Genomic DNA, 27,812 nt, shown 5'->3' on the forward strand with positions numbered 1-27,812 from the left:
GACATTGTTTAAGATACTTCTGTTGTATTCCACAGTCAGAAAGTGATACAAATGATAAAAGCAAATTTTGCGTGAACTGTTACTTTAAGGCACTTGTTTCGTTTTCTTTTTCTTGATTTATGATTTTAAATATATTTTTATTACAACTGTGAATATTAAGTCTCTTTTGACAGTTTGCAAAAATCTGTCACAAGCTTCATTTGTGCCATTTAAAAAATACAACCTGGACCAACATGAGTTATGTGATTTTAATGTCCATTACAAGGCTTAATTTCAACATGGTAATGTTTTGTCCATTTTAAAGAAGTAAATATGAAGTGCTTATGGCAAATATCGTTTTGAAACGATGACAGATATGGTCGATCTCCTCACTGATTGAAAAAGAGCTGTAGAAACATGAAGGACTGTAATGGAGTTTTCGCCGCCCTCTTGCGGCAGCTGTGCATTTACTGCAATGATCCTGAATTAAATCATCCATACACATGCATCGCCCCGTTTTAATATGAGCCTAATAAAAACCAACCACGTTTTTGAAGGGGGTAACATATAAGCTCATGCAAAATGACACCATCAAATGCAAGGTAGTAGCAAATTCCCTGGACGTAAAGAAACACATACTGTTTTGGCTTTAAAGTTGATGTGTATATATATATATATATATATGTGTGTGTGTGGAATTATAAACCTAATGTATAGCATCAAATGTAACTCAATTCAGAAACAAAGGGTGAGATGTTCATTTTTTGTTAATAAAAGATCGCTCACCTCAAACGGTGGATTTTAACTCATGTAAAACACTAAAGAAAAATAAACTTTTACCAAAAACTGTGAAATATTGCAATTGCATTCATACCTACACAAATTAACCTAAAATTAATATTATAGTCAATTAGACCATTTTATAAAAGAAACGCTTATAAAAAGTAGAGACCACACAGCATTTTTAATCAAGCATCCCTTTTTATACCGGTCACCTGTTTTACAAAAAATGCAATAATTCAGTGTTAATGAAATTAGCAAGAGTTATGGTGTGTGTTGACAGTTGAGGTGGACGCCTCTTTCTTTTTGAGGACTCGGTTATCACACTTGTGAGGGCAGCACGTTGCAATGGTGCTTATTGTCAGGATTTAGCCCAGATTCAACCCATAATTCACCACTGATACCATAATATATCCCACTCCAAAATAAGCCCGTCCGGAAACAAAATTCAGCATGATAAACAATTCTGCATGTGAGGAAAAGCAGTTATTTCTTTAAAATGGGACTCTTGTGCCTCTGTTCAAGACATGAGCCAAAAACATAAGTATCAGTAGATCATAACAGTTATTTCATCTTTAAAACAACACAAATATCCTCAATGCTCGGTTTAGGAAAGGATAAAAATCTCTCTGGCCGAAGAGAGCTAACAAAAGTAGTATTCAAAGTACATCGACTGAAAAAGGGTAAAGTGAACGAAACGTCAACGAATCTAACCATCCTGTCTATCGGAGGCCTTGGTTCTTGGATGTCTACTGAATATGAGGAAAGCCAAGGTGGAGTCGACGACACGGGTACGACGGTCCGAGATCAGTCAGCGCTCTTCTGGGAGATCTGGACAGCAGGTTGGAGTGTGCAGGGATCAGTTTAACAGGCGATCGCAAGTAGATCTGGTAAACAGGGCTGGAATCTGGGTTATTGTCATCGGTTGATTCGTTGGCTTTATGCACACCAAAGCCGTCCTCGGTTAACTAAAGTTCATAATTAGAGTATAATTTATCCCCACCATCCTGAAACAAACAAAAAAGCAATTCAGCAATATTTGGCAAATTTTGTAATATTGTGAACATTTGCTGATGGAAACGTAATTTCTTTGTAAAAGGAGAAAAGCGCGTACCCGTTCATGTCCCTTGGTGAGCTGTCTGTTAACAGAATGAAGTAGTTGCTGTAGTTCCTGGACTGTCTGATTCAACCCTGCAGTCATCTTCTCCTTGCGATCAATCTCCTCCTAAGAACATTGAAAAAAAAAAGAGATGTAAAGATTCACTCAGCTCAGCTCGCAGCGATGCGATTCATGATTCTGTTCTCTAAATAAGATTTTTTAAATGAGTTGAGAGAAATTAGAGATTATATTATTATTTTTCATATGATGCAGTTTTCTTCGAAAAATTTTAATATCTTCCATGTCAAATAACAAAACTAAATTGCAAATTCCCCCAAAAACCGGAAATATATAAATATTAGCATATCCACGTTTACAAAGTTTGCACAGCGGCCCCTACTGTTCAACATGTATTTTGATTCATTTAACATCTCAACCGACATGAATCATGAAATATTATGATCGATCTTCAACCGTCTAACTGTGAATCGATACATCTCTATTGAAAAAGGAGTTAACGTCTGTGCATTCTACATCGACACGCTAGACTCCATTCAAAAGAAAAGCATTTGAACACATCTTGAGTTTGTCGTACTTTATTCATTTCTAGAATAAACGTAAACTGTATGTTTTAATGCAAAGCTTTCACCATTTGTGCGAGGCTGCCTGTCTCTATCAGATCAGTCTGGCCTGCTTTGATGATCTCTGCCTGAATCAACTCCAGAGACTGCTGGGCCTGAACCAACACAACACAACACAACACAAGGATGGAAAGAAGTGAAACAGAATGAATACCCAAGAGTTAATGTGGCAACAGAACAAGTGCTTTAAAATCTGTAGATTCACTGGTACGCTTTACCTTGTAAAGATCTCCGGCCACTTTCTGACGCTCGCTCTCCTCCGTCTCGAGCTTACACAATGTCTTAGTCAGCTGAGTCTTGAGCTGAAACACAACAGCGTCGGACAGCATGTTATTGGGAAAATTGCTAATAAAGATATTTTCCAATGGTCACAAATTCTAGAAATTTCTGTAGTACAGGGATGGTGGGATGAAGCGTTGATGGGTGACTACACCTGGAACTTGGCTCGTGAGGACAGTAGTGGTCATAAAAGACAAACGCCCAATGTAGACTTCTGAAGTTTTGGACGACTCATTTTTAGTTGTTTTGAGCTCAGTGTTATGCCAGTAACTTGTGATTTCTGCGTACAAGTAATAATACCAAAATGTAAAAATGTGTGAAAACACTTGTAAGCTTTTTAGCGAGTACCGTCGACTGTGATTTTCATATTCAGCGTGTTAAACTTCATAAAGAAACACAAGGGTAAACTTTTTTTACATTGTGTATTAGATATCTACCAAGAAAAAACTCTTAAATGAATTGCCTTATTGAAGCGGTTACATCAACCGTTTTGTTTTATTTCACAGCACTCTGCCCAGAGTGAATAAATTAACCACATTGTACTCTGAAACTTCAAAGTTTAAAAACACTCACCAATAGACATTAGTTCAGAGAACAGAAGAATCAATAACAGACAATCCCAAAAAGTTGAACAACCGTGTGAGTAATAGACAAGAGCCAAGCAGTCAGTGACGTGTGTACAAGTGACTGCAGCTTCAAGATCTTAAGCAGAAGTATCAGCGAGTCAGATGTGACAGTAGCTGCGACCACAGAGTAAACTGAAAGCGAGGTATTAGATGAAAGATTAGACATAAACCAGGCAAGGTCTATCCGTCATCTTTATTTTTTTATATAATATGCCTACAAGTCTGTACTTTCATGAGGGCATTTAAAGTAACATCCAATCCTTATTTATTGTAATAAGCGTGTTGTGTGTTGATGCATGATGAAAACAATTCAAAGAAATTCACAGAAAAATTCATGTCATTTGTTTCATCCAGGAAACCATACATTTAAGAAATGTACACATGAATAATTTCGCCGTCAAAGATAACGGATAGCAACTTGCCATAATATTCCAGCCCACTGAAGCAACCACGTGACAGCGTCGCAAGAACAAAGTGAGCTACTTTAGTTTAACCAGAGCTTACCAAATTCAGCTCCTCATTCTGCCGGACGGCATCTGTGTACTGGCCGTCAAGTTTGCTTTGCAACTCGGTCAAGAGATCTTTGAGCTGTAATGAAGTTCGAGATGTTTAAGCAACGAGTGGTGGGACGGAGTTTGGATACGAGCAATCATGAACACGGGACCCTATATCATTTCCGACACGTCCATGTCATAATTTCAGGGCTTCGAATGAACACTGAACGGTTGGGTTCGTGTGTGCGCTACAACATGCTAGCAGAATCCTTGTAGCAGATTATCATTATGGGTGTCTTTATTAATATCGTTTGTTGTTCTTAAAACAACATTCCTATCAACCAGTCAGTCCATGTTTATGCTACTTTTCTCAACTATGATTGCTAAGAGACGCAACCTCCTGTAGCTCCGCCCACTGTGAAACATTATTAAAATGTTGAATACAATGCATGATCGACTGTGATACTGGAAACCTATGAGGAATGTTGTTTGAAAAGCAAAAACTGGTTCATGTCTTAACTGAATCCAATATCAAACTTACTACCTTTTGCTAGAACTTTGTGGTGAATACCTAAATACAATTTCACCACTGGAACAACAAGTGTAATGTTTGTTGTTTACCGTCAAGACAATTAAAACGTACTTCTCTGACTTCCGACACATAGGTGGCGCTCTCACGCTCCGCTCGCTCCAGCTCAGATTCAAGGTGCTGTTTGTCTCTCCGTAACTGCAAAACAAACATTCACGGTATTCAAATGTCCTCCACTGGCTTCGAGGGCAGTTTTGCTTTTCAAATGTAGGCATATGTTGTAATTTGTATAGCACAGGTCACTGCGGCCCATAACCAAGTGAACTCACACTCTCCAGGTCTCCATCTGAGCCGAGTCTGTCCACTTCCTGTTCCAATGCATTTACCCTCTGCGTCATCTAAAAAAAATGGGATGTACATTTTATTTTACAATCTGACGGTTTCATTCATGTGTAGCAATGCTTTACAGCGTATTGTGGGATTGACTTTTTGTCTGGTGACAAACCTCTTTAAGATCAGACTGTGACTGCTCCAACTTCTCTCTCCAGCGTATTTCTTCCTGTTCGACGCTGCTCTGCAGCCGCTGCAGGATTCCTTCCTGTGTACATACACAACACCAATAAACGTGCGATATATACGATATTAACGTTAGATTGAGCATTCAGGCTATAGAAAACTGCCAACAAATGATCCGCAGCTCACCGTTTCTGCCAACACCTTCTTGTACGTCTCACAATCTTTTTGTAGAACTTTCTGGACCTCCTCGGATTCCTTCAACTTTTCCGCTAAAGCCTGTCGAGGAAACAAACGCTCAATCCTTCAACCAAGAAAAAACGTGCGCGAACACCCACACATAGTATGAAAACTTTCGACTTTTCTGGATCATTTCAAACGAATCTTTACCTGGGCATCTCCAGCCCTAGAGGAATCAGCAGAGGTCATCTCCACGGCAACAGCATGCCCTTTAGCCGCACACTCCTTCACAGATGTCTCAAACTTCTGCAGCCACTGCTGGTGGTTCTGAACACCAGAAAAGAAACGTACATTAGATCTGCATATATCCAGTGAATGAAATGTTTATTTTCGGTGTAGGGTACCTGGTTGGTGGGCAGAGGCACGTGTGGTAGGAGTCTGTGCAGCAGCGCTCGGCATTCAGCGTCTGCAGACTCCAACACCGTCTGATGTTCCTGTAGATAAGAATACAAAATAACACTCCATCAATTAAAGTTATAGCTACAAATATACAAGCCGATTACATTTCATATCACAACTCTATAAACCACACCAAAATGTGCCAGAATCAGTGCAGAGCAAATTGTCAGACTCAACCGGTTACAGATATTCAGTCTTTGTTTTCATACCATTCACTTTACACCTAAACTATTAACTCAAGGTTATATGGATAAACTTACTGAAAAAACTAATAAAAAAATGACATGGTTGAGGAAAACCAAGAATCATGGGTAAAAAACTGAATTTTGTTGGTTAGTCAGAACCAAGTTTTCAGAAATCTATCTTGTTTTAAGAAATGTAAAAATCCTACAAAATGAGACAGAAATGATTCTTCTAAGGGACCAATAGAAAGCTTTATCAACACTGTAAGCATTTGACCAACGCAGTTCTCTTTCCCCCCCAGAACACTCCAATTCTCAGTCTATTTCTACTTAGATTACTTGTATGCATGTATTTTTCAAAATGAACAGTTCAGGTACCATGTACAAACACTGGAGGGTTTTACAATCTAAACAGATCATTTATGTTGTAAAATGTTCATTTAACATGAAAACCCTACAACAATCCCAAATAAATATAGAATAAAGAAAGAAATAAACAAGAGAAATAAATAAAGAATAAAGAAATACATTTCTACTTAATCCAGCACACATCAACAAATCAAGTGAGTAAAAGGTTTAAAAATTAAAGCTACAATCTGTAACACTTTTGCGATCTCAGTTTGAAAGATAAAATTGCATGTACTTATCTAAACATCAGTCAATCAAACTGGAATTTCGTAAAATCCGACCCAAAGCTCAACATAAATCAGCTTGCCATTGTGAATTGGTGGAAGATAATGAGACCGTTTTGAACACTTCTTTATATGCACTACTTTTTATTTAAAGCCCCAAAAAGTTACAGATTGCAGCCATAAATACTTGAATTAAAGAGATGGTTCATAGTTCTGTCATCATTTACTCCCCCTCTTGTCATTTCAAACCTGAACGATTTATTTCCTTCAGTAGAACACGGAAGAAAATATTCTGAAGAATGTTGGTAACCCAACCGACCGGCACCCATTCACTTGCACTGGTTTTGTATTCATGCAATGAAAGTGAATGGGTGCTGCCGGCGTTTGTTTATGAACTTTCTTCAAAATATCTTTTTTTGTGTCCTGCAAAAGAAAGAAAGACTTAAAGGTTTGCAATGACAAGATTACGGTGAGTAAATAATGACAGCATTTTCATTTTTGGGGGAACTATCACTTGAAGCACTTCATGAACTCCAAACAATAAAATGATAAGACTACATCTAGGAGTTCACAACACATTTTTCTTCTGTAACGTGTATTGACTAGATCCCTATTTTATGCGTTGTGCAAAACTGGTATCCACTTTCACAGCTGCTGGAGACGGGTTAGAGCACATGTTTTCGATGAATCCATTAGCAGTAAGCCAGCGAGCCGAGGCTCAGTTTAACTCCTTGTGACGTGAGCAGGGTTAGATGTAACTGTGACTGTTTATAGGTCCACTGGTCTATGCTATTACAGGGTTGGCGGCCAACCCTGTGGATGGAAAGGGCAGGAGTTTCAGACTACTGACAGATCTTCACACCTGGCAGGAGAGAGCTGGTGAGGTCAGAGGTGTTGGGGAAAGGTAAAGACATGATGGATGCAACAGTACACCTTACAAAATCATTCCAGGTGATTATAACCTCTTTGAATTTGTTCTCGTCTCTTCAATTTGATTGGATCATAATAATACACATTTCATCATTCTTGAAAAATAAACTTAAATTGGTGGCAGAATGGTGAAAACCAGGGGTTGATGCATGCTGGGAAAGAGGAAATTAAAGGAAGGTCACATGACCAATGAATGATCACATGACACAATGGGCAGAATATGATTCCTAAACAACTGATCATCTAATAAAAACTGTTAGCTGCACACTCATTTCAAGCATCACAGATTAGCACATATTTGTTCGAGAAAGTCCATTTAAAAAGAAACGGCAACGTTCAGCCAAGATGTGCCACACATTTGTAAGTATAAAGCTTCTTGCGACTGGTGGCGTTCAGTCCAGCGCATTAGCATCATGCAGTCGAGCGCTATGAAACGAGTATGCAGCTGTACATGAGAAAGTTAATGAGAATGCAGAGAACTTCACTGGTCAATAAATGGCAAAGGCTTTGATTCGACTCTAAAGTGAAGTAGTTTAGCAGTTGTGGTGCGAACCTTGGTGCTCTTGTTGAGTTTTCCCTGAAGCAAGGTCTCTGTGGCTGACAGCGCCTCCATTGCGCTCCAGTTTTTCTCCCGTAGCTCCTAGTCAGTTTCAGAGAAACACCACTTTCAGATCAGCCTACAGTCGTGCCAGAGACATGACTGTGCCCACACATACACTCTTGAAAATAAAGGTGCAAACCGATGCCATAGAATAATCGCTATTTGGATTAAAAAAAGGCAAAGCATCCCGCAGCAGTACACAAGTGTTTCTAGGTCAATACTCAGAAATAACTCAAATAGATGTGATATTTGTGTGGTGCAACCAATTGTTATTCTTTCAAACTGAAATCGGGTGTTAAGTCAACATGGGCTTGATGTTCATGTAAACAGGAAAAGAACAAAACATAAATAGTACTTAATAAACTCCTGGAAGTTGAATTGATGTGGCATCTGTTTAACAAAGAACATTTTGTGGCTGCTGCTACACTATACCGTGTACAAAGTCATTTCCAAATCATTTCGCAGTTTTTTCTGCATTGACTTGTGTGAAAAATGAGGTGAAAATGACTGAAACTGAAGCTTATAGTACTACACTTGATAGGAGAAAGCGTATTACAGTTATGTAAATGTGGAAAAGGGGGCAGAGCTCACGTAGAATTCCGTCAATGATAGGCTTTCTAATTTTGCTCAAATCTGTGGAGGTCGATTGGTGTGTTCGGAACACAGATTCATGCAAAAACAAGTTTCAGCAGAAATAGCCAAAAGCATGTTTTCTACTTAATCAGATTGGATCAACCCAACCATAACAGTGTCGCTGTCCTTCTGAAATCTCAGATGTCACTGTTTCTTAGGATAAGCAAAAACCTTTTTCAAACTCTTATATCGACGGTTTCATCTTAACAACATCAAGAAGCGTTTGTGACCCTTACTGAACTTCCGGTACACATTCATAAACAATAGAGTGTCTGCAGATTATTTCTGATAACAACTAAAAGAAACCGAGAAGAAACGTTACTTGGCTAAACTTGTCTCTCCAATATTTTGAACTTAAGACTCCAAGCTCAACCTCTAGATGTCAACGCAGCACACGGTTTGTTTAAATGCAACCGAACTACAGAACCCATTCAACAAGTCGTTTATCATACAGTAAAATAATAATAATTGATATTAACGTAAATCGCATAACTATTTAGATTTTATATAATTTGACACTAGCCACACACAAAAACCGGAAGTTAACTGATGGTCAGGCACGCAAGCGTCCGATGAAACGATATTTTTTAATTGTATTGATCTCACAAACAAGTATAGTGTTTTAGCTTTTAAATGATGCACATTTTTTAATAGTTGATTAAATAATAATGTAAAACAAAGGTAATAAAAATACAGACACAATGAAAACGCCATTTCCCTTGGCCCTATGCAAGTGGTTAAATACGGTGTTATCCAAGTACTTTAATACTTTATTTATTGGTTAGATATTTGAAAACCCGGTGAGAAACAAAAAGGGTGACTAATAAAAATGATTAACGGCAAAAAAAGGAGGAAGATATAAGGTTTCAGAAGGACAGCAGCTATATGAAGGCTTCTCAGAAAACAGGAGCAGCATTCAGCAGGAAACAAGGTTTCTCATAATCATCGCTGACATACAGTAATTGTAAAACCTTCCTACAGCTTTGCTGAATGATGCATATCGCGAAAGGCCCAATGCCGCCATTCAAATGACCCGCTTTACATGTACATTAGCATGAGCAGCTACAGGAAAAAAAGCTAAACTGCTCGGAGGAGCTGCAAGGCACCACGACTCCTCCTCACTTACGTTGTTTTTCTTGCGATGAAGCTCCACGGAGTCCCTCAACCCAACCAGTTCTGTCTGAAGTTCAGTTAAATGTTTGTCCTTCTCAGCCAACCTGAGGACACAGAACAGCACGTGTGTGCGAGTCATACTCCTTTGATCATAACATCATAAATAATAAAAGGATGTTTTTAGACTGTAGCTACAGGAATACGATACTTACGCTGTGAATAATTCTTGGCTTTGCTGTGGAAAACAAGGGACAAACAATTACATGACCATTGCAAATTCAATTCTCAATCACCTAGTTTAAACGTAACTTTTTACATTAAAGGTTGCAGCTTTTAAAATGTTCTGAATTTGTCAGAACGTTTACCTGCTGTTGTTGTAGTGCCTTCTCCAATTCCCTCTGCAGTCTCTCGACATCCTGGTCCTTAACTGATAACCTATGACAAACGGTGCATTAATAAGCGAGACACCTTCATTTCAAGCACTGTAATAAGTGTTACACCCTGCGCCAGATGTGATGTGATGCTACAAAAGACAAAAGAACCCATTCGAATTTACATTTGGCCCACACTGGATGAGCCGCGATGTGATGCGAAAAATGCCTTGTTGTTAATGGTGGTTTTTTTGTATTGCTCACATCAGGTGTAGACAGGGTGTTACAGACAGTGAAAACAATATCGATGATGCATACCAGCATTGATTCATAATGACGTAATTTCTCCTGACAAGCTATAATAGTAACTAACAACATACTTATTGCATCATACAAAATAATTTTAGCAGAGAATTGATCATTTTGGGAATTATTTCAAATCATAAAAGCTTACAATTACATTTATTTTTGTAAATACATTTTGAATTCACTCTTGTTGAACTTTCGCAATTTCTTTCTTGGTTAAAGTGTCTTTGAACATTTCACTTGTGACATTTTAGCGTTCTGCTAAAGGGATACTCCACAAATATCTATATCTGTGATCAACAGAACATTGAAATGTATACAGGTTTAGAACAACTTAAGGGTGAGTAAATGACAGAATTTCATTTTTGGTATTTCTTTAAGACGAGTACAGTTCAAGGTGATCTATATGCTGTTTGAATACGACATACTGAGCCTGTAGTGCCTGGAGTTTAGTGCTCATGTCTGAGTTTGACTCCTGGGTTTCTCTACTCCTCAGCTGTGCCAGCTCAGTGTTCAAAGTCTTCACATTCTCTTCTACATCCTGTAGACACACAAACACACATTCAGATTAACAGATGCATTAGTTTACAATACATCATTCAAATGGGTGTTGACTGCTCAACAGTGATAAAGACTCTATGTGGAACACACTCACCTTCATTACCTTCTTTCTTTCAGATTCACTGTCCAGTGCCAACTGCAAACTCTCCTCGACTGATCTGATTTTCTCATCCTTCTCTTGAATCCTGATAAAAACAAAGCATTTTACCACATCTCCATCATGGCATTAAATGCATGTTTTGAAACAATAAACATAGGGCATTTAACAAGCCAAAGCCAAACACTAGATTTGTGCAATTGTGGGTTAACGAACCTTAGTATTCAAGAGGACTTTATAATTGCCTTTAAACAGCTTTGCCAATAAACTGAATGTTCACAGCAAACCACCTGAGCAAGACTCTTGTCAAACATTTCCTCTAGCATGCCAGCAAAAGAAAAGAACTAAAATGACTAGACAGGTTACATTACACAGCCCCTTGTGGCAAGACTGAGATTGCAAGGAATTGCATAATGCACTAGAAGCATTTGTAGTCATAGACTTGCTCTGCATGGAGTGTGTTTTGGGCGTTTCAGATGAGTTTTGCCTTAAAGGGATAGTTCACCCAAAAATACAAATTCTGTCATCATTTACTCACCTTTAAGTTGTTCTAAATCTGTATACATTTCTTTGTTCTGACACAGAGAAAGATATTTGGAAGAATTACATTTTTTTGGTTCTGTTGAACACAAAAGAAGATATTTGGAAGAATGTAGGACAGCAAACCGTTCTGGGCCACTTTTTACACTACCATTGTCATTTTCCCTGTTTGGTTACAAGCATTCTTTCAAAAACATTTCTCTGTGTTCAACCAAACAAAGAAATCTATACCGATCTGGAACAACTAGAGAGTGAGTAATTCATGAAAGAATTTTCTTTTTCATAAAATCGCAAATCTTTTTTTTTTTAAACATACTTTTGCTGTAGCTCCTCTAGCGTTGTTCCTGAAGTCGCCTGCGAAAAGGAAACGTGGGACAAAAATGAGTAAGATGCATGAGTGTAAGAAGCTCTGATGGCTGTTGAATAAATTCAATTCTTTCCTCTGCATATTTTGACATATTTGCGGATTCAAGTTCACTACCTGTTCTGCGCTCTGTTGCTGTACTGACTCCAGTTGCTCTTTTAAACCTTCGTACTGTTTTCTTATGTCCTATTAGAAAAAAAAGCCAAAGATACCTTCATGAAATTGTTCAGGAATGACAGATCTTGAGAAAAGAAGAGTTTTGGAACAAAAGTCTATTAAAAAAGGAACCCTCAGAGGTCTATATATCGCTGCCTTGGAATGTTAAGGTTCTATCTGACAATTTGTGAAAATAAAGTTCACAATTCATGTTCAGTGTCAACTTATTTACATTGCGTGATGTTTTTTCTTTACGCTTTTTCCTTTACATTTTTGGACTTGTTTTAGAAAACAAAAAGGTTTTATCTACAATGTCAAATGAATGGAAAAACTAGAGCTTGTTATGTCAAAACTGAAGTGGCAAGATTCTATCTGTCGAAGAAATGACCATTAAAATCCCTTTTGCAATTTCACACCAGAAAAAAAGTCAAAAGGTTTACGAACCGATCAATCATACACCAGTCACTTCTCTTCTGCAGCTTTATATTTGTAGACGCATAAATCACTTTAATATATGAACATATTTCCTCATTCACCTTCAGTTCATCTTCCTTATTGGCCACCTGTATGAGACTAGACTCCAGCAGGGTCTCTACCGTCCTCACCTTCTCTTCACGCTTTTGTAGGCTGAGAACATAATACCACACTGAATCATCCATACATGATGAACCACATATTGTATATATCACAAGATTTATTTAACTCCGTGTAAGCAGGCCGCTTATAGACATGTTATGACAGAATTGATGATAAGAACTACACATGACAAATTGATACTTGAACCGTTATACAGTGCATCCGGAAAGTATTCATAGCGCTTCACTTTTTCCACATTTTGTCATGTTACAGCCTTATTCCAAAATGGATTCAATTCCTTATTTTCCTCACAATTCTAACAACAATACCCCATAATGACAACGTGAAAGAAGTTTGTTTGAAATCTTTGTTGAAGCACATTTGACACCAATTACAGCCTCAAGTCTTTTTGAGTATGATGCTACAAGCTTTTCACGCCTTTTTTTGGGCAGTATTTTTGGGTATAAAAGGCTATAACATGACAAAATGTGGAAAAAGTGAAGCGCTGTGAATACTTTCCGGATGCACGGTTTGTGAATAAGATTTGAGCAGGTCAAAATTAATGAACTCACCTCTGCTGTAGCTTATCCACAGACAGGACCTGAGAAAGACACACGAGTAAGAAGAGTGAGTGACTGTTTATGTGCACTATTGGATTTTTTAAAGAATCAATACAAACCTGCTCAGAAATCTGTGCCTGCAGTTTCTGGAGGTCTACCTTCAATGCAATCTTCTCCTTGTGCATGGCCTGTGAAGAGAGAGAGAGAAATGCATCCATTACGCTGAGGAAACCGTACTGAGGTGTAACTGGAGTCATAATGGCAACACTTGCCTGCATGTTGGTTTCCCGGCTGGCACCGCTGCTCCTCTCTGCATTGAGAGCATCTTCTAGACTCTTTCTCTGTTGCTCTTTCTCAGCCAGTCTAAAGAGGGAAATGTGTAAAATAACATTTAATCTGAGGTATAACAAGGCCAACTGTCTTGCAACGTGATCTAACCAGATAGAACGCAATAAACCATGCCATGTGTTACACACTGACGAGAACCAGTTGTGATTGCAACAGCCTTGTATCGATGCAAAATATCTTGTTTCTTTCTTCTGCAGAACGGAAAATAATATATTTGTATGAATGTTGGTAAAGAAAAACAGTGGTACCCATTGACTCGCATTGGCTTTGTGTCTGTACAATAGAAGTGAATGAGTAGCGCTATTGTTTGGTTGCCAAGATTCTTCAAAAAATCTTCTTTTGTGTTCTGCAGAAGAAAGAAATTCATCCAGGATAAAAATGACAAGAGGGTGGATAAATGATAACAGATTTTTCATTTTTGAGTAAACATCGATAGTGGCTCTCGATAGTTCACGCAAGTTACTAGTTACACATGGAGCTGCGGCTAAACAGACAGATTGTGATGAACTTTAAACCAATTTCAAGACGCAAGTGATTTAATAAATGAAAGAAATGAAGCATTTAAAGAGAAAACATAACTCCTTGGAACTATCTGAAGGCTCCATGAATCACGTTACTCGAAAACAAAATTGAACTTCCGTTGTCATTACTCTCTCTCTCTCTCTCTCTCTCTCAATGGCTCTGGGTGGCACTAGTCATTTTGTCTCTTCGCACAGCTTTCGTTAGCAACTGAAACGTGTCATGTCCTGTCTGGTTAGGACGCTGCGTTAAGAAACTAAAACAGCTTCCTCTGAGAGGTCGTCACTTACAGTTTTTGAAGCTCCTCGAAATGTGATAGTGTCGTAGCCTGAGAGAGAAAAAAAAAGAAGCTGTGACTGCGACTGTCAATCAATAAGTAGGGACAAGATTCACACACCTCCAAACAAACCTGAGTGTTGATCTGAGCCTGAAGATTATCGATCCGAACTTTCAGCGTTTTGTTTTCGTTAAGAAGATCCTGCAAGCAAACACAATGTGTCATTGTCAGCATCGCTGTAATAAACACGCACTTATTTTAGCTTGAAGCAAGAAGAGCAACCTGAACTTGTTCCTGCAGCTGGTTGTCAGGCTGCATGTTGTGCTGTGATGCCTCCAGCAGCTGCCTGACCTTCTGCTCCAGCTGCATGACTTTCTTCTGTTCCTGCTCTTTACAGATGAGCATGTCCTTCAGGTTGCTATGGAGATTCTGGATCTCCTTACTTTTATTGGTTATCTCGGTTTCCACTACCATCAGCTGATTCTGCAGCTCTGAGAGGACACGGAGGAAGAAAGTTGAATGGGGGTGTTTAGCACATTTGATGAGTGTAAACGTGTTTGTTCCTACCTTGTTTAGTAGCCTGAAGCTTTTCTCTTTCTGCAGTCACGCCGTGCAAATAGTTCTGCAGATCTTCCCAGCGACGTTTGACATCCTAAATCATGAGTCAAAACAGTTTGAACAAAAAGCCATCGTAGCCAGAATATATTGGATAAAAAATGTGTTTTTTGTTGACTGTAGATGTCAGAAGAATTTGACACATTTTATAAAGACAATGGATTAGCTACTGCACTGTGCATGTCACTGCAAGGTTAAATGTATAAAATGCAGAGCTGTGATGACCCTAGTGTGTGTCATCTCATGAAGCATGAAGTGCAGAGCTGTGTGAGGTTCGTTGTGATGATGTCAGAGTGTTAACTAAAGGTGAGCAGACATCACGATCAAGTAGATTTTAAGTATTTGAAAATTTACTTTTGTCTGAAAAATCTATTATTTACAAATGTAGTTTTTTTCAATCATACATGATGTCTGTCAAAGTGTATACTGAGGGTGTGATCCTGTCACGATCAAGCGTATAGGTTGTGATGATGTCATGGCGTATAATGAGGGTGTAACATCCTGAAGTGTACAGTGCAGAGTTGTATGAGGATGTGATGATGTCAGAGTGGATACAGAGGATGTGATGACTTGTCATTATCAAGTATAAAATGCAAAGTTGCATGAGATTTAGATGACATAATGGTGTATAATGAGGGTTTATCATCATAAAGTGTTCAGTGCAGCGATGTGTATGGTTGTGATGATGTCAAAGTATATAATGAGGGTGTAACGTCATGAACTGTACAGTGAAGAGTTGTGTGAGGTTATGATGATGTCAAAGTATATAATGAGGGTGTAACGTCATGAACTGTACAGTGAAGAGTTGTGTGAGGTTATGATGATGTCAAATTATATAATGAGGGTGTAACGTCAGGAAATGTACAGTTCAGAGTTGTGTGAGGTTATGATGATGTCAAAGTATATAATGAGGGTGTAACGTCATGAACTGTACAGTGAAGAGTTGTGTGAGGTTATGATGATGTCAAAGTATATAATGAGGGTGTAACGTCATAAACTGTACAGTGAAGAGTTGTGTGAGGTTATGATGATGTCAAATTATATAATGAGGGTGTAACGTCAGGAAATGTACAGTTCAGAGTTGTGTGAGGTTGTGATGATGTCAAATTATATAATGAGGGTGTAACGTCAGGAAATGTACAGTGCAGAGTTGTGTGAGGTTGTGATGATGTCGAAAGTTTATGCTGAGGGTGTGATGATGTCAACGTATATAATAAGGGTGTAACGTCATGAACTGTACAGTGCAGAGTTGTGTGAGGTTGTGATGATGTCGAAAGTTTATGCTGAGGGTGTGATGATGTCAACGTATATAATAAGGGTGTAACGTCATGAACTGTACAGTGCAGAGTTGTGTGAGGTTGTGATGATGTCGAAAGTTTATGCTGAGGGTGTGATGATGTCAACGTATATAATAAGGGTGTAACGTCATGAACTGTACAGTGCAGAGTTGTGTGAGGTTGTGATGATGTCAAAGTATATAATGAGGGTGTAACGTCATGAACTGTACAGTGCAGAGTTGTGTGAGGTTGTGATGATGTCAAAGTATATAATGAGGGTGTAACGTCATGAACTGTACAGTGCAGAGTTGTGTGAGGTTGTGATGATACCATAAAGTGTACAAAGAGAATGTAAAATCATGAACTGTTCAGTGCAGAGTTGTGTGAGGTTGTGATGTCAAAGTTTATGCTGAGGGTGTGATCCTGTCACGATCAAGCGTATAGGTTGTGATGATGTCATGGCGTATAATGAGGGTGTAACATCCTGAAGTGTACAGTGCAGAGTTGTATGAGGATGTGATGATGTCAGAGTGGATACAGAGGAGGTGATGACTTGTCATTATCAAGTATAAAATGCAAAGTTGCATGAGATTTAGATGACATAATGGTGTATAATGAGGGTTTATCATCATAAAGTGTTCAGTGCAGCGATGTGTATGGTTGTGATGATGTCAAAGTATATAATGAGGGTGTAACGTCATGAACTGCACAGTAAAGAGTTGTGTGAGGTTATGATGATGTCAAAGTATATAATGAGGGTGTAACGTCATAAACTGTACAGTGAAGAGTTGTGTGAGGTTATGATGATGTCAAATTATATAATGAGGGTGTAACGTCAGGAAATGTACAGTTCAGAGTTGTGTGAGGTTGTGATGATGTCAAATTATATAATGAGGGTGTAACGTCAGGAAATGTACAGTTCAGAGTTGTGTGAGGTTGTGATGATGTCGAAAGTTTATGCTGAGGGTGTGATGATGTCAACGTATATAATAAGGGTGTAACGTCATGAACTGTACAGTGCAGAGTTGTGTGAGGTTGTGATGATGTCAAAGTATATAATGAGGGTGTAACGTCATGAACTGTACAGTGCAGAGTTGTGTGAGGTTGTGATGATGTCAAATTATATAATGAGGGTGTAACGTCAGGAAATGTACAGTGCAGAGTTGTGTGAGGTTGTGATGATGTCGAAAGTTTATGCTGAGGGTGTGATGATGTCAACGTATATAATAAGGGTGTAACGTCATGAACTGTACAGTGCAGAGTTGTGTGAGGTTGTGATGATGTCGAAAGTTTATGCTGAGGGTGTGATGATGTCAACGTATATAATAAGGGTGTAACGTCATGAACTGTACAGTGCAGAGTTGTGTGAGGTTGTGATGATGTCGAAAGTTTATGCTGAGGGTGTGATGATGTCAACGTATATAATAAGGGTGTAACGTCATGAACTGTACAGTGCAGAGTTGTGTGAGGTTGTGATGATGTCAAAGTATATAATGAGGGTGTAACGTCATGAACTGTACAGTGCAGAGTTGTGTGAGGTTGTGATGATGCCATAAAGTGTACAAAGAGAATGTAAAATCATGAACTGTTCAGTGCAGAGTTGTGTGAGGTTGTGATGTCAAAGTTTATGCTGAGGGTGTGATGATGTCAAAGTATATAATAAGGGTGTAACGTCATGAACTGTACAGTGCAGAGTTGTGTGAGGTTGTGATGATACCATAAAGTGTACAAAGAGAATGTAAAATCATGAACTGTTCAGTGCAGAGTTGTGTGAGGTTGTGATGTCAAAGTTTATGCTGAGGGTGTGATGATGTCAAAGTATATAACAAGGGTGTAACGTCATGAACTGTACAGTGCAGAGTTGTGTGAGGTTGTGATGATGCCATAAAGTGTACAAAGAGAATGTAAAATCATGAACTGTTCAGTGCAGAGTTGTGTGAGGTTGTGATGTCAAAGTTTATGCTGAGGGTGTGATGATGTCAAAGTATATAATAAGGGTGTAACGTCATGAACTGTACAGTGCAGAGTTGTGTGAGGTTGTGATGATGCCATAAAGTGTACAAAGAGAATGTAAAATCATGAACTGTTCAGTGCAGAGTTGTGTGAGGTTGTGATGTCAAAGTTTATGCTGAGGGTGTGATGATGTCAAAGTATATAATAAGGGTGTGACGACATGAACTGTTCAGTGCAGAATTGTGTGAGGTTGTGATGATGCCATAAAGTGTACAAAGAGAATGTAAAATCATGAACTGTTCAGTGCAGAGTTGTGTGAGGTTGTGATGTCAAAGTTTATGCTGAGGGTGTGATGATGTCAAAGTATATAATAAGGGTGTAACGTCATGAACTGTACAGTGCAGAGTTGTGTGAGGTTGTGATGATGCCATAAAGTGTACAAAGAGAATGTAAAATCATGAACTGTTCAGTGCAGAGTTGTGTGAGGTTGTGATGTCAAAGTTTATGCTGAGGGTGTGATGATGTCAAAGTATATAATAAGGGTGTAACGTCATGAACTGTACAGTGCAGAGTTGTGTGAGGTTGTGATGATGCCATAAAGTGTACAAAGAGAATGTAAAATCATGAACTGTTCAGTGCAGAGTTGTGTGAGGTTGTGATGTCAAAGTTTATGCTGAGGGTGTGATGATGTCAAAGTATATAATAAGGGTGTGACGTCATGAACTGTTCAGTGCAGAGTTGTGTGAGGTTGTGATGTCAAAGTTTATGCTGAGGGTGTGATGATGTCAAAGTATATAATAAGGGTGTAACGTCATGAACTGTACAGTGCAGAGTTGTGTGAGGTTGTGATGATGCCATAAAGTGTACAAAGAGAATGTAAAATCATGAACTGTTCAGTGCAGAGTTGTGTGAGGTTGTGATGTCAAAGTTTATACTGAGGGTGTGATGATGTTTTCAGGAAATGTATAGGTTGTGATGATGTCAACGTATATAATGAGGGTGTAACGTCATGAACTGTACAGTGCAGAATTGTGTGAGGTTGTGATGATGCAATAAAGTGTACAAAGAGACTGTTAAATCATGAAGTGTACAGTGCAGAGTTGTGTGAGATTGTGATGATGCCATAGTGTATATTGAGGCTGTGATGATGTCATTATGAAGTGTTTAGGTTGTGATGATGTCAAAAGTATATAATAAGGGTGTAACGTCCTGAACTGTACAATTCAGAATTGTGCGGCATAGTGCTGAGCTGTGTGTGTTAAACTAAAAGTACGGTGATGTCAAAGTATATTGTGCAGAGCTATGCAAGGGTGTGTATGATGTAATGAAGTATATACTGCAGGGTTGTGTAGAAAGAAGTGGGTTTGGCTGTGCACCTCGAGTTGCGACATGTTCTGCTTATAGTTGACTTCAAGGCTCTTCCGCTGCAGCTCCTCCTGCTGCAGTTTGTTTTTGGTGTCCCCTAGCTCTTTTATCAGACCGTTGTATTCTGAATGCAGCTTATTCAGCTCGGATGACTGCCTGAACACACACAAACACGTTACATTCACAGTATTTTTTCACCAGTCTTTTCAGCGTTATTCCTATGTTGACATTTAAGATGTAAAAAACTCATAATATTAGGAAGAAAAGATGATTTATGAGCATTTAAGGTTTAACTCATTAATTGTGTTTATTCTGAAACATTGCTAAACATGATAGCAAGTTTATCTAGAAGTTATCTAGTTGTCTGTGCCATTAAAACATTTAGTGACTTTGGTGATTCAAGGAATTAGTTACTCTAATATAGTCACGTAACAAATGTCGTATTTTGTGGACCTGTCACAACACATGCTTTACAATGAAAAATGATAGCGTACAGCATATCGGACTCGTCAGCTTGTAATCAAAAACAAACTTAAATCTGCCCTCAATAGGGAATATTAGTGAGTTGTACAAACTCACTTAGTTTCCATCTGGTTGGTGGTGGAGCATCTTTCCACAGCATCTCTAAGGATGCCGTTCTCCTGCTGCAGCCGTGCGATCTGACCCTCCAACTGCTCTCTTACCTGCTGGAACTGTCAAACAAACACAGCACGTCAAGCACATAGTGAGCATCTCTGCAGGACAGACTTACCAGCTAGCGAGATTCATTACCTTAATCTGCATGTCCTGGTAGCTTTGAGCTTTAGCCTGCATGATGTCTTTCTCTCTGGCAACACGCTGTTCATGTAACAGAGACTCCACGCGGCCCGTCTTCTGCTTCTCTGCCTGCAGTTCCTGAAACCCCACTCGAGAAATTAGCGCAATGGTCTTCAAAGTGAAGCAGAGCTAATACTGGTATATTTATACTCCTAACTTTGCAATTGCTTTATAATTGTGCTCCAGAGCGTCCACAAATAGAGGAGAAAATAAGGATTGAAACTCTGTTGCTTACAAGAACCACTTGAGGAGGACAAGCGTGAAAACTAAATAAAAAACCTGCCAGATTAATCATGATTATTAATCGTGATTCAATTTTTTATTAAAATAATGGTGATTATTAGGGATGCATCAATAGGATGTTTTTTGTCGTTGCCGATTTTAACAAACCACTATCATCCTATTCCGATATTAGTCAATTGCAGAAATTGTAAAGTACAATGCATTCAATTAATTTCATTTAACATGAATTTGGATCCATTTAACATTTTAAGAGAAGCACAAGTTAGGTTAAAATACAATAAGGTGGTTCTTCAAATCTTCAAAGGTGGTTTTTGCTATCCAATATATATTTTATTAACAACGTTAATTCATATTTGCCTTAACATTGAACATTTCTTTAATAAACTTAAAGTCTGTGCTGTTGCCATTTAATTATTTTGCTCAGAGAAAACATTGTATTATTCAGACATGCAACTCATTGCCTGCATGCATGAAATGTTTTTATGCTGTGACATCTCTGGAAACAGCTTTTTAAAAATTTAAATCTACATGTACTCCTGCAATGTTGTGTTTTTTTTTACAATGCACATTTGGTACTAGGTTTGTGGGCAAAATGTTACAAATTTGTACAGTTAATTGAATAAGAACTCAACAGATTGTGTCTATGACCAATTATATTTTATAACATACAGTTAATGTCACAACTGAGGAGGGCAAAACAAATATGCCATTTTAAGGTAAATCACATCCAGAACAAAAGTTGTTGTTTACATAGTATATGTCTATACACTTTATTGTGTTTATTAAATATATTATATTTATAAACACAAACATGTATATATTTTAAAATTAATAAATAAATATGATTAAATGTTTATATACACAATTTAAATAATATTTATAAATACAATTATGAGTTAAATAAGTTACAAGTTAAATATAAACAAATATATACATGCTAATATCTCCTAAATATATACATCTATGTGTATGCGTTTATAAAAACAAACAAATATGCATAGTGCGCAGACATACAGTAAATTATGTAAAGACTTTTATTCTGGATGTGATTAATCATGATTCATTGTTGAACAGCCCTACAGATATTTATACATTTGTCATGTCATGTTAGTTAGTTTTTGATAGTCTTTGATGTTATGTTCAATCTAATAAAATACGAATCTGTACCCAAGAAGGAAACACAGGAGACACGAATGGCTAACCTGACTCAGCTGTTTGACTTTGCCCTTGGCGATGGATGCCTCCTCCTGCAGTGTGTTCAGAATCCGATCCTTCTCTGCCAGCTGCTGTGCCGACGGCTCGAACTTAACCGTGGACTGTGAAAGTAAAACCAGAACAATTATCAAAAATTCTCAAACTCCCAACACTGCGAGGACGCACGTAAAGCTCACTCACTTACCTTGTACCAGGCATCCAATGCATTGGGACTCTTATCACGGAGCAGAGAGACGAGACTGACCACATCAGAGTCTGACAGAACCAGTCCGCTAAGACTCCCCGCCAGCTCTTTGAACTTCACCTCTGAGTTCTCTGTGCAAACACAGACGTCTATTAGTCGACCGTTCACGTTCAGCCTAAAAGTATGATGTAATCACTGCCAACTCATTTCAAATCGATGAACGGCAATCTGCAACTGACACTGCAGCAGGTCTTCAGAATCGAGAAGGGTCTGGCTGCAGAATTGCACTCTCTGACACCTGCGCTTCCTCTGCAGTCTCCGCCTCCTGGGACATCACCCAGAAGGCACCTGTCAGAGTGAGGACTAGCCTACATCTAAATTCCAATGGCGTTTAAGAAACACTGCCGTTAATATACTGTACGTAAATATACACATGTGTATGTATTTGTGAATATAAGATATGTTTTTTAGAAATGTAATACAAAATGTTACGGGTGTAGGCGAATGCTCGGCCACTTATCTTTGTTTCCGGTAACAATATTTACTAGCCAAATGCGATAAACTGCTAATTCTCATTAAATATTAAGTTTACAAAATAAAATAGATTACTGTATCTAGTATCGCTTTATTTATTTCCATTAAAGCTAAAAAAGAGGTCTAGTTACAGGTCCATAATAAATACAAGTATAAAATGTGCATCATATTAAGAATGTATAATTTCCAAATACATTTTGTGGTGTTGTTTAGTCTTGACAGTTCTCTTGTATTGTTTATGATTAATTTTGCTTTTATAAATATTATATCGTTCAAAGACTTCTTGAGTGCTAAAGTATGACATTTATTACAGTTCTTTGATAAATAAAAACAGCAAAAATAATATTTTCGGACTAGTTTCAGCACTAAAGTATTTTTAACAATCAACCATCAAAGCGTCTGCCTTGAAAACGGGAATTAACTGCTAGAATCGTCGTATTTCAGATTAATTTTTCGAGTGCAGTTGACACCGCAGGAAGAAGAGACTGCAAGCGACGTCACTTGCAGAGGAAGCGCTGGTGTCTGAGAGTGCAAGTTCTGCAGGCAGACGCTATTGTCAGAATCCCCTGCAAAGGCCATCCGAAGATTTACAAATTAACAATTCAAGCCTTGCATACTTAAAACTTTGCCATCCTTACTTGAGGACCATAAAAAAAAACAAGAATTACGATTTAGTAGGTTGAACTTGAAGATAGACCCCATCATATAATGATTGAGTAGCCAATGTAAAAAAAGTCTTAAAGCATTAAAAACAAAATATTAAAAGAAAGTTTCAGATAAATAGAGTACCTTTGTTAGTTTCGCTCTTCTGTTTCTTGCCGTGTTTTGTGGATGGTGCAGCAGAGGGCGGGGCTTCATTGTTTTGGTTGTTCTGATGGTTTGTTGGGTCAGTCGGGTCAGACTGAGTGATGGGGGCAGAAGACTGGACACTTATCTCTTCCACTGAAACAAACATGCGAGCATAAAGTGATAGTCCGGAACAAACTAACGTTTCTGTCATCATTTTCTCAGTGAACAAAAAAATTCTAGCCTGTTCCTCACACACATTGATGATATAATTTCTTGGAAAATAGCAAATGTTTTTACAAATGTTATGTTTTAAATGTTTTATGTTTATTTTCAAACACCGCCACAGAAAGAAATGAAACATAAAATGTGTATCTGTGGTTCCGTGCGGTTTAATTTCATTGTATTGGCACAATGTGACCATTAACTTCTGCTTTTACTGATATACAAAAACTCCATTCTTGTGAGCCTGAGGATGAAAAACGCTGTCCAAATAACTTATTTGATACAGAAAACACAAAATATGTGTAAAACAGTTAAACACCGTTTTAATTCAAGGACACAGAGATCAGACATCCACTAATAATCAAATACTGATTAGTTTACTCAGACTTTAACTGTACTTTCCCTGAAGCTCACCTGTGACAACAGGCTCCACCTTCTGCTTCTTCTTTCTACGCCCACTGCCGCTGGAAGCGGTTGGCGGCGCTGCCGTGGTAACAGGGGCTCTTTCCAGGGCCTTCACCTCCATGATCACAGGCTCCTCCTTCTTTACTGCAGGTGGAGACAGATCAGGCTTGACCTCAGGTGTATGCTCTTCTATGGGAAACAAAGTGCAGAAAATTCATCCAATTTTGTTCAATGATGACAAACCAGATAATAATACAGTGCATCCGGAAAGTATTCACAGCGCTTCACACATTTCGTGATGTTACAGCCTTTTTCCAAAAGGGATTCAATTCATTATTTTCCTTAAAAATCTACAAACAATACCCCATAATGACAACGTGAAAGAAGTTTGTTTGAAATCTTTGCAAATGTATTCAAAATAAAAAAACGAAAAAAGCACATACACATAAGTATTCACAGCCTTTGCCATGATACTCAAAACTGAGCTCAGGTGCCACCTGTTTCCACTGATCTTCCTTGAGATGTTTCTACAACTTGATTGGAGTCCACCTGTGGTAAATTCATTGGATTGGAGATGATCTGGAAAGGCACACACCTGTCTATATAATGTCCCACAGTTAACAGTGCATGTCAGAGCACAAACCAAGCCATGAAGTCCAAGGAATTGTCTGTAGACTGCTGAAACAGGATTGTATTGAGGCACGGATCTGGGGAAGGGTACAGAAAAATGTCTGCAGCATTGAAGGTCCCAATGAGCACAGTGAGCATCAATCACCCATAAAATGGAAGAAGTTTGGAACCATCAGGACTCTTCCTAGATCTGGCAGCCTGGCCAAACTGAGCAATCGGGGGAGAAGGACCTTAGTCAGGGGCGTGACAAAGAACCCGATGGGTTCCCCAGGATGTCTCTGTGGAGAGAGGAGAACCTTCCAGAAGAACAACCATCTCTGCAGCACTCTACCAATCAGGCCTGTATGGAAGAGTGGCCAGACGGAAGCCACTCCTCAGTAAAAGGCACATGACAGCCCGCCTTAAGGACTCTCAGACCATGAAAAACAAAATTCTCTGAAAACAAAGATTGAACTCTTTGGCCTGAATGGCGAGCGTCATGTCTGGAGGAAACCAGGCTCCGCTCATCACCTGGCCAATACCATCCATACAGTGAAGCATGGTGGTGGCAGCATCATGCTGTGGGAATGTTTTTTAGTGGCAGGAACTGGGAGACTAGTCAGGATCGAGGGAAAGATGAATGCATCAATGTACAGAGACATCCTCGATGAAAACCTGACCCAGAGCGCTCTAGACCTCAGACTGTGGCGAAGGTTTATCCTCCAACAGGACACTGACACTAAGCACACAGCCAAGATAACAAAGGAGTGGCTACAGGACAACTCTGTGAATGTCCATGAGTGGCCCAGCTAGAGCCCAGACTTGAACCTGATTGAACATCTCTGGAGAGATCTGAAAATGACTGTGCCAGACGCTCCCCATCAAACCTGATGGAGCTTGTGAGATCTTGCAAAGACAAATAGGAGAAACTGCCCAAAAATAGGCGTGACAAGCTTGTAGCATCATACTCAAAGAAACTTGAGGCTGTAATTGGTGTCAAAGGTGCTTCAGCAAAGTATTGACGCAAAGGCTGTGAATACTGATGTACATGTGCTTCTTTCCTTTTTCATTTTTAACAAATTTGCAAAGATTTCAAACAAACTTCTTTCACGTTGTCATTATGGGGTATTGTTTGTAGAATTTTTGAGGAAAACAAGGAATTGAACTAATTTTGGAATAAGGCTATAACATGATAAAATGTGGAAAAAGTGAAGCGCTGTGAATACTTTCCGGATTGTACAAGTTTCAAAGTGTCTGCAGAAGCACACCTTTCCTCTGTCACTTCAGATCATTTTGCGAAGTCTGTGATACTCCTGGTTAGATCTGAGATCAAACTCTCAACCCAAGTATAAGCAACATTAATAGTAGCGCTTGCTAAGTCAAGCAAGCTAATTAGACTTGATCAGGCAGAAGAGTCTACAAGCTTCACCATGGACACTTATGTGAGCAACTGTGGGCAGTGTGTCATGAAAGGTTCAGGGGTTGAGTGTCTACATTTCTCTCTGATATACACAAGATGAAATCTGTACATGTATATAGGAATAGTTCACAAAAATATTCCTACACGGTTGTCTTTCCAAACTAGCATTTTTCTTATGCTTCTCTTTTCCATATCATGAAAAGTAGTTGCATGGAAAGAGAGTGTGAAATTTCACCTTGTGTATTGAACCGGAAAAAATAACAGTAACCGGGATTGCAACAACATGAGGGTGTGTAAATAGTGACTAAATTTTCATTTGGGCTGCACTTTTCCTCCTTCAACGGTTTATGCCACGCATAAATTAAGCGTCACAATCAACTTACCAGACTCACTCTTCTGCTTCTTGGCCTTCTTTTTGCTGACAGTCTCGGTGGGAGCAGGAGGTGTGGCTTGAGACTGCGGTGGGCTGGACTTCTTGGTCAGAGAGAGGGTTGGTTTGGAGCCATTGACCGCCGGTTCCTCGGAGACAGGAGGGGCAGGTGGGGCAGCACGGGCTGATGGGACAATGGTTGGGGAAACGGTTTGAACATTTTTTGGTTTCTTCTCTTTCTTCTTCCTCTCCCGTACCCCAGATGGAGGATCTGCCTGGACTGAAGTTGCAACAGGTGGAGTCAGGGGTACCACCTCAGAATCCTCATCGTTTGATGTGTGGATACCGGCATCTGACGTATCGAAATCCCTCAGATCCTCTTCTGACTCGCCGCCTCCTCCCCCTACGCCGGTCTCCTTCTTCTTGCTTTTCTTCTTCTCATTCTTTTTTCGAGTATCAGGCTTGGCAAGCGGCAGCTTGAGGTCTCGTTTCTGGCGGGCCAGAACCTCTTCGTAGGACGTTTCTTTCATGAAGAGCCAGAAGAACAGGAACATGAGAGCGATGACCAGTGACGGTGCCAAGATGAGGAGGTACTGCGAGTCAGCCATATCCAGTGCCATTCTGGAAGAGAGAGGATAAATACTCAATGCAGCATGACAGCCACTCACTAATGCAATATAAAATAACACAAAGTGCACTATGGTGTATGATATTCAATAGAAATGCATTGTCCCCAAAGTTTAAAACCCATGATTACATCAAATAAAGACACAAAAAAGTTTTAACCGTGGTCTCATGGATTTATAAATAATGCTTGAATATTACGGTCATGCAAAAACTCATTTTTTGCACAACATATCACTCTATAGCAGTGGTTCTCAGGCTTTTTCATTGCAAAGACCATTTTGTGTAGAGTGCCTTGCTTCACATAGAAAAGATACAAGACTTTAAAACTTGCAGTTTCTCATGTGCCACAAAATAATCTAGAATTCAGATGAACTAATTCTGTGCTGTCACAAGCTCTCAAATCAAGCTTTGTCTTTTAATCAAAACAAAACGGGGAGGGGCATCTCATTGTCTTCCTGTACAAGTTAAAACTGCGATCAACAAATGATGCTGCATGTTTCAAGGCACTTCAGTGGGACTTTAATCCAATAATAACCGTCCTACATCTAAACCCCTCAGAATCTGAACAAATCTCATTAACATCTTAATGAGAGCTGAAAAGGAAAAATATGAATCAGTATGGTCAGTTTCCTTATAGCAACCACATTCGCAGGGCTGTTCAAAGGAACTTGATAATAAACTGCCCCAGGCATAGCAAAATCAAAACAGCCTCATTTGGAAAATAGAAATGGTACTAGCTTATCTGCCATGCCCTACCAGCAACAGTTCTGTTTAGCCAAACCAGTCTTTCTCCACTCCCCAACACACCTTATAACCTATTCCT

At 39.0% G+C, this 27,812-nt stretch overlaps 1 protein-coding gene across 8 annotated transcripts in view; it reads right to left on the reverse strand.

Moving 5' to 3' along the window:
• Positions 1-924: 924 nt before the first annotated feature.
• ktn1 (kinectin 1) overlaps positions 925-27,812 on the reverse strand; it is a 33,244-nt gene continuing 6,356 nt past the window's right edge. Inside the window, exons 2-36 of one of the 8 annotated variants that reach the window (XM_079458486.1) lie at positions 26,376-26,983; positions 23,973-24,152; positions 23,337-23,489; positions 22,014-22,144; positions 21,817-21,930; positions 20,327-20,449; positions 20,135-20,247; positions 19,567-19,711; positions 14,913-14,997; positions 14,628-14,836; positions 14,478-14,546; positions 14,359-14,396; positions 13,474-13,564; positions 13,321-13,389; positions 13,214-13,242; positions 12,602-12,692; positions 12,027-12,095; positions 11,862-11,899; positions 11,003-11,093; positions 10,776-10,888; positions 10,036-10,105; positions 9,883-9,905; positions 9,684-9,774; positions 7,877-7,963; positions 5,525-5,614; positions 5,331-5,447; positions 5,130-5,219; positions 4,933-5,025; positions 4,757-4,825; positions 4,542-4,625; positions 3,909-3,992; positions 2,718-2,801; positions 2,508-2,594; positions 1,874-1,984; positions 925-1,766 (exon numbers count right to left, since the gene is read on the reverse strand). In XM_079458486.1, coding sequence (XP_079314612.1) covers positions 1,728-1,766; positions 1,874-1,984; positions 2,508-2,594; positions 2,718-2,801; positions 3,909-3,992; positions 4,542-4,625; positions 4,757-4,825; positions 4,933-5,025; positions 5,130-5,219; positions 5,331-5,447; positions 5,525-5,614; positions 7,877-7,963; positions 9,684-9,774; positions 9,883-9,905; positions 10,036-10,105; positions 10,776-10,888; positions 11,003-11,093; positions 11,862-11,899; positions 12,027-12,095; positions 12,602-12,692; positions 13,214-13,242; positions 13,321-13,389; positions 13,474-13,564; positions 14,359-14,396; positions 14,478-14,546; positions 14,628-14,836; positions 14,913-14,997; positions 19,567-19,711; positions 20,135-20,247; positions 20,327-20,449; positions 21,817-21,930; positions 22,014-22,144; positions 23,337-23,489; positions 23,973-24,152; positions 26,376-26,982 — 3,777 coding nt within the window. In that variant the 5' untranslated portion in view covers position 26,983 and the 3' untranslated portion in view covers positions 925-1,727. Of the gene's footprint in view, positions 1,767-1,873; positions 1,985-2,507; positions 2,595-2,717; positions 2,802-3,908; positions 3,993-4,541; positions 4,626-4,756; positions 4,826-4,932; positions 5,026-5,129; positions 5,220-5,330; positions 5,448-5,524; positions 5,615-7,876; positions 7,964-9,683; positions 9,775-9,882; positions 9,906-10,035; positions 10,106-10,775; positions 10,889-11,002; positions 11,094-11,861; positions 11,900-12,026; positions 12,096-12,601; positions 12,712-13,213; positions 13,243-13,316; positions 13,390-13,473; positions 13,565-14,358; positions 14,397-14,477; positions 14,547-14,627; positions 14,837-14,912; positions 14,998-19,566; positions 19,712-20,134; positions 20,248-20,326; positions 20,450-21,816; positions 21,931-22,013; positions 22,145-23,336; positions 23,490-23,972; positions 24,153-26,375; positions 26,984-27,812 lie in introns of all 8 variants that reach the window. The other 7 variants (XM_079458489.1, XM_079458488.1, XM_079458487.1 and 4 more) reach the window with 7 other exon arrangements.

The sequence above is a fragment of the Barbatula barbatula genome, assembly GCF_947034865.1.
Source record: "Barbatula barbatula genome assembly, chromosome: 6".
Lineage (NCBI taxonomy): Eukaryota > Metazoa > Chordata > Actinopteri > Cypriniformes > Nemacheilidae > Barbatula > Barbatula barbatula.